The sequence below is a fragment of the Dendrobates tinctorius genome, unplaced genomic scaffold (assembly GCF_039654945.1).
Source record: "Dendrobates tinctorius isolate UK_male_01 unplaced genomic scaffold, ASM3965494v1 ptg000028l, whole genome shotgun sequence".
In the NCBI taxonomy this organism is placed as follows: Eukaryota; Metazoa; Chordata; class Amphibia; order Anura; family Dendrobatidae; genus Dendrobates; species Dendrobates tinctorius.
The window spans coordinates 83027148-83039380 of record NW_027361696.1 but is presented as its reverse complement, the minus strand read 5'-3'; the positions used below and the strand labels follow the sequence as shown (position 1 = coordinate 83039380).

At 40.5% G+C, this 12233-nt stretch overlaps 1 protein-coding gene and 1 long non-coding RNA gene across 8 annotated transcripts in view; one reads left to right on the top strand and one right to left on the bottom strand.

Moving 5' to 3' along the window:
* LOC141085596 (serine/threonine-protein kinase BRSK2-like) overlaps positions 1-12233 on the bottom strand; it is a 443438-nt gene that overhangs the window by 107890 nt on the left and 323315 nt on the right. For 6 of the 7 annotated variants that reach the window (XM_073571101.1, XM_073571102.1, XM_073571105.1 and 3 more), the window contains exons 4-6: positions 10500-10640; positions 5211-5327; positions 4758-4791 (exon numbers count right to left, since the gene is read on the bottom strand). In XM_073571101.1, the coding sequence (XP_073427202.1) occupies positions 4758-4791; positions 5211-5327; positions 10500-10640 (292 nt within the window). Of the gene's footprint in view, positions 1-4757; positions 4792-5210; positions 5328-10499; positions 10641-12233 lie in introns of those variants that run through there. The other variant, XM_073571107.1, reaches the window with a different exon arrangement.
* Positions 1-12233, top strand: part of LOC141085597 (uncharacterized) — a 46357-nt gene that overhangs the window by 11025 nt on the left and 23099 nt on the right. The gene's annotated exons all lie outside the window — the stretch shown is intronic.

The following is a 12233-nucleotide window of genomic DNA, read 5'->3' as shown; positions in this document are numbered from 1 at the left end:
CCTCTGCTCTCATATCACACCTTCTGTTTCTTGCTGATATCTTTCTTTCGCTCGATGGCTGCTCTCTTATGAGGGGGCCTATTAATGTTGGGATTTCGGCCTTTTTTGGCAGAAAGTTTATTAAACACTTGGCGAGTGCTTTTATCACACAACCATTACATTTCTTTCTTGGAAATTTCCTCTCTGACAATTTTTTCATTAGCCAATAGATATTACAAGGTCTGCAGGGTGCCGACTCTCTACCAAATACTCACTGCTGTTGTGTGCAGAAGAGACCCCATTCTCTTTATTGGTGGTGGTCCCACCATTGGCAAAGCTAATCTATCACCTATGATAAATATCAATGGTAAAAAAGAAACTTTAGGTTTCTTTCCACACTTAATCACAGAAAAAACGCAGTATAACAAACGTGTAAAAATACTCTGTTGTAAAAAATATATGTAACAGCAAGTGCTAGTAAAAAAATGATAACAAAAACAGGATATTTAGTTGATACATTTTAATATCCATTTTTATTTTTTTTTATTTTTAATTTAACAATTAGCAAAAAATCAAAAACTGCTAAAAATGCAAACAAGGTTTATAATGCATTAATGCATTAATATGCGACCCATATTAATGCATTATAACTCTAAAACAAATCTGTCACGAAATTTGCCAATACAGACCGTATACATTATCAAATAGACCTCTTACACCTGATGGGGCTGATATACTTGCTCTGATAATCCACATCAGAATGGCTTTTTATTACTTTTTCTACGTGTCCTCCCTAATATGGAGATTGATTTTTAAATCCGCAATTTTTTTTTACATTTTTATTCTTTGCTATGTGAAATCCGCAACAAAATCTGTCTGTAGATCAAGGCACTGGGACAGAATCCACAACATATTTTTATTGTTACTTGTAAGCATATCTCTAAATAGTAACTGTTCTTTAAAAAAAAATTTCATAAATCATTATTATATGTGGAAATAAAAAAACCTTTGTAAATATATCTTATTAGAGAACTACTTATTTCTCTTCTGAGACCCATAATTTATTCTCAAAACTAAAATGGTGGATAAAATTTGTAATCAGTGAAAATAGATTTTCCCTTTACTGAGATAGGAGATGACAGTTGGTGCTTATAATGATCTATGATGAACTGTTTCAGGAGAACTTGCAGAAGAATTACTCTAGCTCCGCCCCTTCTCCATTGAACTTTATAATCACTAACTGCCATATCCTAAGGCTACTTTCACACTTGCGTCGGTACGGGCCCGTCGCAATGCGTCGGGCCGACGTACCGACGCACGTTGTGAAAGATTTGCACAACAGGGGCAGCGGATGCAGTTTTTCAATGCATCCGCTGCCCCATTGTAATGTCCAGGGAGGAGGGGGCGGAGTTTCGGCCGCGCATGCGCGGTCGAAAATGGCAGACACGACGCACAAAAAAGTTACATGTAACGTTTTTGTGTGCGTCGCGGCCGCCAAAACACGACGCATACGTCGCACGATGGATGCGATGTGTGGCCATACGTCGCAATGCGTCGCTAATGCAAGTCTATGGAGAAAAAGCGCATCCTGCGGGCAACTTTGCAGGATGCGTTTTTTCTCCAAAACGGCGCATTGCGACGTACGTCACACGACGCTAGTGTGAAAGTAGCCTTATGCTGTTATAGGCAAAGCTGTTTTCACTGAATACCGATTTTACCAATGGATTGAGAGCGAAAGATCAAAGCAAATTTCGCTGACAAGATATATTATAAAGTTCCTTTTTTTTCTGGTGTACTATTGATTTATGGAATAAGAATTAAAGCAACGCTTAGTCTTTAATGTCAATTATATCTTTATTATACTGTATATCGTGGGATCGCTAAATACTCCGCATATAAAAGCAGAAAGGCTCTGGAGTACAGACGAGCCATTGTCACATCAGCTGTGGAGGGGGGTTAATTCGGGATGACTCTACCCTGGCATCCTCCGTTGGTCTTAGATGCCAGGCTTTCCATAGAACTAGTGCACGGCACTGATTACCTACGTGACTCCCTCGCGAGCCTTCAGCAGTGTCAGACCAGTGTGTCACTGCATGTCATATCAATGCCGCGCTCATACCATATGTGCCACGATGCATGACACCCTATAATCCATGGAGTCTGCAGATCTTTTCCCTCTGGCCGCCTGGCGTATGACATACAACGTCTGCATATCATTCAGTCGATCCTGCTCTGTATGAACAGAAAGGACAACCCCCATTACCTGCGTTTTTATTATGTCAGCTGTGGTTTTTGTCTCCTTTTGGTATATCATGTTTTATATAAAACATGGATACGTCCTGTTAGTTAGCTTTGGTAAAGTCATGTGCGAATTCCGTGCGGTTTTTATCCGTAGATTTTCCACATGTCGTTAAAGTCCAAGGGGAAGATTCACAAATAAAACGCATATTTACTGCAAGTGGGGTGGAGATGTTGCCGGGTTCAAAACCGCAAAAAAATAAATACCATCTTGGCGGAACACAGAAATCAGCAAAAGTGACAACATTTTTTCAGCAAGTCCATGTGCATAAAAAAATGGTCTAAGCGTCATTGGTGTTTTTAGTGTGCATGAAAAATCACTGACATATAAATGAGGCCTTAGACAGGTTTCATAAATGTGTCCCCCATGGGCCCCCAATTCATAAAAATTGGCATTTTTTTAAGTGATGAGAGAGGTTTTTCAATCCAGGAAAGTGAAGTAAAATTCAAAAATTCTGTATCGTAACTTCATTAAAATAGTAGCATTGGCATAAAAAAAATCTGACGCGTTTCGAGTCTGGCTGGCTGTGGTAATTTTCATTTCTTGGAACAAAGCTGCTTGATACCTCACAAGCTTTATCGGTGCACAGCGGAGAGGATTGCCCAGGAAGCAGGTTGAGCAACATCCATATATTTGACGGGGTGAACTGTATCTATCAACTTTTCTATATTAATGACTCTTGTGTACACTAATCTTAAAAAAAGAGAGTGCCGGAGTAAGATGCGACAAAAATTCATTAAAGAATTTTCCCCCCTTTGAGAATACTTTTGGGTGTAAGGTATGAAAAAATCATGTTAGTATGTGGCCGGCGTTCATAGGATACCGTGATTTCTGACGATCACAGCTTCAAGCCCCCTAAAGGGACTGTAAAATACATTAACAAGTAAAAAAAAAACACAAAAAAAAAGTTGAAATCACCCCTCTTTTGCACCATTAAAAATAAATCAACAAAAAAAAATACACTTTTAGTATCGCCTCATTCAGAATTGTCAGATCTATCTTTTTAATTTATGAAATAAATTAATCCGATCGGTAAATGGCGTAATGAGAAAAAAAATCAAAACGCCAGAATTGAGATTTTTGGTTGTCACAACATTGCAATAAAAGGCAATCAAAACATGGGATCCATTACGAAATTGTATCAGTAAAAATGTCAGCTCAGGGTGCAAAAAATAACCCCTCACCCACAAAACAAATAAGAATGTTATGGGTCTCAGAAAATAGAGACAAAAACAAAAAAAAAATTTAACAAATTTCTGAATTTTTTTTCATCACTTAAATAAAAAAACCAACCTGTACATGTAAGGTATTAGCATACTCGTACTGACCTGGGGAATTATAATGTCAGGTCAGTATTCGCATGTATGGAAAATGGTAAATAAAAAACCATTGCGGAATTGCACTGTTTTTTGCAATTTTACCGCACGTGGAATTGTCTTCCAGTACACTATGTGGCACAATGAATGATGTCAATCAAAAGTAAAACTCGTCCTGCAAAAAAGCAAACCCTCACACGGTTATATGGCTGGGAAAATAAATACGTTTTATGGCTCTTGGAAGAAGAGGAGGAAAAAAGTTAATGAAGTTGGCCAAGACTGTTGCAAAAGTTTTGACGACTTTAAGTTACACAAAAAATTTGCAAAATTTTGTGCGAGAATTCTGGCAAATACTGAATCAGAGCCATGATACTTATCTAATTTTGTGATGAGCGGAAGTTTCTTAAGGACAAGAGGTTTGTGTATCAGAAATAAAAGGTAACCAACCAGTTTCAAAATGAAGTCACTAGTGCTCTACTGCATCCAGGGCCAGTTTTAGGCAAAGTGGGGCCCCAAATTGTGCACTCAGGACTGAGGACTTATGCTCGGGACTGAGGACTTATACTTTACATCATCTGTCTACTCACCCGCTGCCCGCAGTCACAGGGCACAAGCGGGGTTCCAGCAGGGGGTCCGTTCTGGACAGGGAGCCCTGGGCATGTGCCCAATATCCACCTCCCTAAGGCTTAGTTCCCATTGCGTTAGGGGTATCCATTTAACGGATCCAATAAATGGATGCGCTAACACTGATGTCATTTTTGACATCTTTTGTGCCTTAGCGCTAACGGTATGTGCTAACGCATGGTAGCATTTTGCTACCATGTGTTAACCATACAGGTCTATGCACAGCGAACGTGACGCACAGGACCTGACGCACCTGAAAACGCTACAGACCGCGTTCGAACACATCATTGCTACTATTACGTTACTATTATTGCGGCCAATGGGTGCGTTAACGCATCCGTTACATAGCGTTAGTGCCACTATGTAACGGATGTGCTCAACGCATGGCCCCTAACGCAATGTGGACCACCCCTTACGTCGACCCTGAAAACATCACATGCTTGTAAGACACAATATTCCCGAGTCACAGCAAGAACTCTACTAAGAAAATCAGAAGAAGCGGAAATATCACAAGAAAGATGGAAGTCAATAAAACTTACCTTGATCACCTCTGGACATGCATAGTGAGGAGACCTGGACACAAGGGAAGGAGGCATGAAAAAATGCAAGAGACGGAAAGACAGAGAAAGAATAGGGATGTTAGCAGCAGGATAAAGTGAAGAATTGGTTAAATAGATTCATGTTGCTAATGTAAGTCAGGAATTTCAGGTCTAGTAAATGTCCACACTACAAAATAATGGAAATGAGGTGTATGGTGTTCTGAACAGCTGGAAGCAGATGTAGCAGAGCTGAATTTACTATTTAGGTATTTTTGGCTCCAAAAATACAGAAGACACATTATGTAATCATACAAGAAAATCAGCCCTGCTATATCTGTACATGGTAGTCATGGCTGGAACCAGATGTAGAACATGTATGGCTACACAGTGTGGCGGAATTATACCAGTGAAAAGTAAAAAATTTTTTTTAGAATTTGTAAAATCTGTACTCACCCACAGCTGGTCTCTAGTAAACTGTCCCCGACCTGCAGTGACGCCATCCCAAAATCTGCTATCCGGATGTTGTTTTTTTCATCTAACAATAAATTTTCAGGCTTCAGGTCTCTGTGGCTGGCCAGGTGGAGAGTAAAGGGCAAAATGATTGTGGATTGGAGACAATGGGGAGACAATGTATAGCCAAAAATTGTATTTATTCTGCGTTGTTAAGGCATTAAATTTCTCGAAAAAAAAATCTGAAAGTGAAAAAATGTATTTCATACAAGAGACTGTTTATGCAAGTACCTATATTTCTGAAAACCAGATTACGTAGAGGAACCGCTGTTTTAATTTATATTTCATAAATCTATAGTATGCATGTAAATAAGCAACTTTGCAATATATCTTATCAGAGAAATCTGCTTCATTCAGTCTCAATTCATGTGTGACATGTCTACTAAGTGAAGACAGATTTTGTGATTACTAAGATAGATGACAGCTGGTGCTTTGAAAATTCTATGGAGGAGGGAGAAGCTAGAGGCAGACACAGACATTCTGCTGTAAGTTCTCCTGAAACGACAGTTACGGTTTTCCATAGAACTTTATGAGCACCAACTGTCATATCTTAGTAATAGGAAAACATGTATTCACTGATAACAGATTTTACCCATAAAATTAAAATTTTATGAGATTAGTTTTCTCTAACAGATAATATATTACAAAGTTTCCTTTCTTTACTAGTACTATTGATTTATGAAAAAAAAATGGTTATTTAACCTATGGGAGATCTTTTATTTTCACTTTTGTTTTTTTTCCTCCACACATTTGTTCATTTTCACCAACACAACCATTTCAGAGCTTGCTTTTTGTGGGCTGAGTTGAAATTTGTTATGACACGTCATTTATACTATGTACTGAACAGAAAGGAAATAATCCAATTGGAGTAGAATTGTAAAAAAAAAAACCTTGAAATTTTGCCAATGTAAGTAATTTTGTCCTATTGGTCAGTACAGTTTGGCTATGTTCACACATTGCAATTTTGCTGCTTTTTGAACGCAAATTAAAAGCTGCTTTTTACAGTACAAGCAAAAGTTATGACATTTCAGAAATCTCATGCACACATGGTTTTTTTTTTTTCCTGACTGAATTAGAAAACTGCTGTTTTTTTCTAAACTGCAGCATGTCACTTCTTTCAGCGTTTTTGCATCATTTTTTCACTCATAGAAAGCAATGAGTAAGTGCAAAAACTAAGCTAAACGTTGCCATCAGCTTTCGCTGTGTTTTGGTGTAAAAAAAAAAAAAAGCAGGATGTGAAACCCATTTTTTTTTTTTTTTTTATTTTTATTTTTTTTCTTATTTTTAAAACAAAATGTGTTGGTCTCCTCACCTGAGAATAGCTGCTAGGATTACTAAAATTTAATTAAGTTACTGATGAGTTAAAGTAAACAATTGCCTGAGTAATTCAATGTGTAAAACTAAATATTACCTGACCAATATGTGAAATTGAACAATACATGACCATCTCTAGGGCCCTGACCAATGTATGAAATTGAACAATACCTGACCAACTCAAGGGCCCTGACCAATGTGTGAAATTACACAATACCTGACCATCTCAAGGGCCCTGACCAATGTGTGAAATTACACAATACCTGACCATCTCAAGGGCCCTGACCAATGTATGAAATTGAACAATACCTGACCATCTCAAGGGCCCTGACCAATGTATGAAATTACACAATACCTGACCATCTCCAGGGCCCTGACCAATGTGTGAAATTGAACAACACCCGACCAACTCAAGGGCCCTGACTAATGTGTGAAATTGAACAATACTTGACCATCTCCAGGGCCCTGACTAATGTATGAAATTGAACAATACCTGACCATCTCAAGGGCCCTGACCAATGTGTGAAATTGAACAATACCTGACCATCTCAAGGGCCCTGACTAATGTATGAAATTGAACAAAACCTGACCATCTCCAGGGCCCTGACCAATGTGTGAAATTGAACAACACCCGACCAACTCAAGGGCCCTGACTAATGTGTGAAATTGAACAATACTTGACCATCTCCAGGGCCCTGGCCAATGTGTGAAATTGAACAATACCTGACCATCTCCAGGGCCCTGACTAATGTGTCTTTTCTGCCAATAACTCAAGTTTTGCTTCAGAAAAAAAAGCAGCGAAAACACCCAGTGTGAACTTAGCCTTACAGTTTCACATATGTCTAGCATTGATGCCCTAATACCTTACATTTTTCATGCTTGTATGACAGAAGCAAAGCTGAACTTTGGGATCCTGAAAAATGCAGGAAAAAATGTAGCAAAAAATGAAGGAATGAAGGCCACAAAAAAGCCAGCAAAACTTGCCTTTTGTCTGCAAATTTTTTACTGCCAATAGATCAGGTTTTGGCAGCAGAAAAAAGCAGCAAAAAAGCAACACGTGAACATAGCCTTCCAATGGTTTTTATTTGTAGCGATAGACTTGTATGAAGCCCCTTTTTTTTTTTCTTTTTTTTTCGATAATATTTTGTGTCCATACAACTTTCTGATATCGTTTTATTCCATTTTTTTTCTAGGAACAAAAAACAGCAGTAGTGTGATTCTGATTTTTCTTTTCCCGCTTTGGCATTCAACAAATATGATGTTTGCGGAAAAATTGGGGCAAATTACATTTATTTTTTTTCATTTTGTAACTTTACTTTTTTTTTTACAGTTTTAGCTGTTGGCCAGGAAGAAGGCATAATCTGCCCAAACATGTCGGTCATTTCTTTGTAAGACCTCATTCAGACATCTGGTGTACTAGTGCCATCTGTTTTTCATGGATAACGTGGTACCCATAATAGTGAATGGGGTCATTCACAAGTCTGAGATTTTCTGCAGACCGAGGGGTCCATGCAAAATCTCGGAACCATGTCTGATTTTGATGTGAGTGTTGGCTCAAAGCCAGCAATGCAAGTCTATAGGTCCGTGAAAAAAATCGGACTGTTACATAAGAATAGAATAGAGCTTTTTTTTCATGTGAGACAAGCAGGAGAACAGTCGGCACATCACCACAAATATGCAACACGCATATCAGCAGTCACGTGATAACCGCTCAAACTTGCAAGCGGAATCCTAAAGATATGCCTTAAGATTTCACAAATTTACCTCTGTTTCTACCGGGTGAGTCATAAAGGACGGATGTATTTGAAGTGGCTATAACTCACCACCAGGTGGAGGTAGAGATGTGCGGGAGGCGGGGTTATGTTTGTGAGGTGAAAGCATTGTTTTTATTTTAGTTTCAGTTTAAGCTATGGTGCCGTGGACGATAGAACATCGCGTTTTTGCGTACGACAGTTTTGTCAAGAATAATGAGTGTATCACAGCCGTTCAGCGTGAGTTTCGGCGTCATTTCAATATTCACAGAAATCAAGCTGTTCCCGCTCGTAACACTATCCTACGTTGGGTTGAAGCACTCCGTACACGAGGTACACTAATGAACAAACGACCACCGGGGGCTCCACGAACGGCACGTACCCCTGAAAATGTGGAACGCGTCAGGCAAGCCATGCTGCGTAGTCCGAGTCGATCTGCTCGGAAACATTCTTTAGAACTTGCCCTCAGTAATCGTACAGTAAGGCGTATTTTGCATTTAGACCTGCATTTCCACCCCTATAAATTGGCCATTGTGCAACAGTTGGAGCGCGGGGATTACGCAGCGCGACTGAAGTTCGCACATGAGATGGAAGCAATTATTGAGCAAAACGACAACCTTATTTTATTCATGAGTGATGAAGCTCATTTCCATGTCAATGGCATGGTTAATCAGCAGAACTGCCGTTATTGGGCCTATGAAAATCCGAAAGAATTACATGAACGACCGCTGCACAGCCCTAAGGTAACGGTGTGGTGCGCTATGGGCAAATATGGCGTGATCGGTCCGTACTTTTTCGAAGGCGATAATGGCAATACTGTTACCGTGAACTCACAACGTTATATCGCCATGATAAATAACTTCTTTGTTCCTGAGTTACGACGGCAACATATCCCCATCTCTAGTGTGTGGTTTCAACAAGATGGGGCAACGGCCCACACAGCCGGAGCAACAATGAACGTTCTTCGCCCTCTCTTCCCTGGTCGCATCATTTCCAGGTTTGGCGATATTAATTGGCCTCCTAGGTCCCCAGACCTGTCCATGTGCGATTATTACTTATGGGGTCACCTCAAATCACGTGTATACAAGCTTAAGCCTCGATCATTACAAGAACTGAAGGAAGCTATTCGAGTGGAAGTTGCCCAAATCGACAGAGTTGTGTTGGAACGTGTTGATGCCAACTTCCAAGAACGCCTTTGGAAATGCATCACTGATAATGGCCACCACATGGCAGATGTTGTTTTCCACACTTGAATTTGTCAAATATTTGTCAGTATACGTAACCAAATCTGTGAATACATTTATATTTAATAAATATTTAACGATTTTATGATTAGTTTAAAAACGTCCGTCCTTTATGACTCACCCGGTATATAATATTAAACTAGGTAATTTGTTCAATGAATGAGTAAATGCTTTTTTTTTTTTTTGTCTGTACACAGTGAATCATGCGTATTAGATAAACTACTGATCATGTTGGGGGGGGGCCCACCGGAGGATTCACCTGTTTCCCCGCTGGCCAGTCCAAGCTTGGAGAGAAGTGCACATCTGATTTGAATTTTGAATCTAAAAACTGGATGTTATTAAAAGTTAAAATATTTTAAAAAGGAGCACAAACTACGGTAATTTAATTTTTATTTTGCTAACAGCTTTCCTCCTTAGACTAAGCTCCAGGCAGGTGATACAAAGCCTTCCTATCTAAATTTTGATGTATAAATATTGCATATGTATTAAAGATAATTTAGAAACCAACTGGATTTAAAATTCAAATCAGTCTCATATCTTTAAATATAAAACATCAGACGTGAAGACAGATTATCAACACTAATTTTTTGAGCTGGCAGTCATGGCAATATTGTGAAAATTTTAGGTGACACAACCCCCCCCCCCCCCCCGGGCAATGTAGCTGAATCAAGAATACAAAACCCGTTGATTCGATGAGGCTCTGCATATAATATATAAGCCCCGTCTATCATTTATTACTAATTTCATTCATCTTTTCCTCTATCCCTCACATCAAGCTGACAAAAGCCTTTTTTCGCTCTACCTATCAGCTCGTTTTTTCAGGATTTAGAAGCTGAATGTTGTAACCTTTCCATTTCAGGCTATCTTTAGCAAACATTTATCACGTCACTGCCCACAGGAAAGAAACAAAAGATCTGACTCACCATATGGAGTAGCTGTGACAGAAATCAAGCGCGGATATGATTTGTCGGAAGAATTTTCGAGCCTCCTTTGGAGTTAGTCGTCCCTTTTTAACCAGATAGTCAAAAAGTTCTCCACCAGACACATGTTCAAGCACCAAATATCTAAAATAAAAAAAAGAATATTGAAAGATTAAATTCTAAAGCGGTTATTATATAAAAGAAAATGAAACTTTCAATACTTTTCAATGCAGATTTAGGAAGACTTTTTTTTTCTTTAAAATCATTTTCATAGTCATTTACATTGAAAGGATTCTTTATGGTTCCAGCTTCCTGATATACATCCGATATGGCCAACCAGGGATATGACTAGTAATTACAACTATATTAGCATAAACATAGGTAACCACAAGTGCTGCTTTATTCTCTGCACAGGAACAGATGTATCTGCATTGAACTCATCATTAAAAGACATTATTTTCCTAAGCGATGTATGGAATCAGGAGCTGTAATAGTAAGTAACTTATTTAAAGAATAATCACTGATTTTTTTTGATAGTTTTCACTAGTAACAGATTATAAAGTTCTGAAGGGCGAAGTTGTATTCAGTAAATTAGTTCTCAGTGTCCATAGCAGGATATATTTATAAAAGGCTAACACCAATCAGAGCTAACCCAGTATATCAGAGCTATTGCAGCACAGCAGAGCTAACAGTACAGTAGAGCTAAAAAAGTAGAGCAGAAGTTAACTTTGTCTTATTACAAACCTTTACAGCAGCACTTCTCTCATAGTACTGGCAGCTCGGCATCCGCATAAAAAAAATATTAAAAATAAATTTTCCAGGACGTCCACCTGACAGCACCATGGAGGACGTCCCCCTCCTCCTTACAGGGACAGGAAAAGCACATGAGAGGTTAAAAGGTCATGACCCACCCCCTCTCCCTCAGTGTTTTTCCTGTCCCTGCACGGAGGGACACAAAAGAGACCGCTGTGAACTTACTGGAGGGGCTCAGGGGATCGTGCGGCCAGTCCAATCCTTCCCCTGTCAAGAGGTCCCGGGGCCGAAACTCCCCGAGGGGGAGTCCCTCTGCTCCAAAGGCCAGGAGCAGGACGACGCTCCTGGAGGGAGCCATTCCTTCCTGTGGGAGGCTCTCGGCTCCAGGATACACCACCATAGCAGGTGAAGGTTGGTTCCCCGTAGGCGGCTGGCCGAGCGGGCACCGACAGTCGGCGCAGGAAAACGGAAGGCTGCCTTTCGGCTCCAGCAGTCCGCCATAGCAGGCGGGGGTCAGCTCCCCGCAGGCGGCTGGCCGAGCGGGAACCGGCGGCAGGAGAACAGGCGCAGGCGCAGCCCGGGCAGGAAGTGGAAGGAGGCGGCCTATCGCGAGAGTTCGCGCATCATGTCCGGGGACGTCTCACGCCGGGTTTGAATTCCAGAGCGTGCCCCAGAGGCCCACATAGCTCTGGAAGCACAGATCGCGCAGGATGGAAGGAAACGCTCTGGCAGGTGGAGGGGTAAGTGCGCCTGGCGCAGACCACCCTTCCCATACCCATTTCCGTAGCCCGGGACTGAGACCGTTGCCCCATCTTGTATTATTAGGAGAAGGGAACCCCAGCAGAATCCCCCTCTGGGGTGAAGGACCCGGTTAAAGCCACCTCCAAGTCGGTCCGATGCCCTGTATGCAGGGCAAAGCTGCCAGACACCTATAACAAGACCCTATGCGGGCCCTGTACCTCAAAGGTCATAGGCGAGGAACAA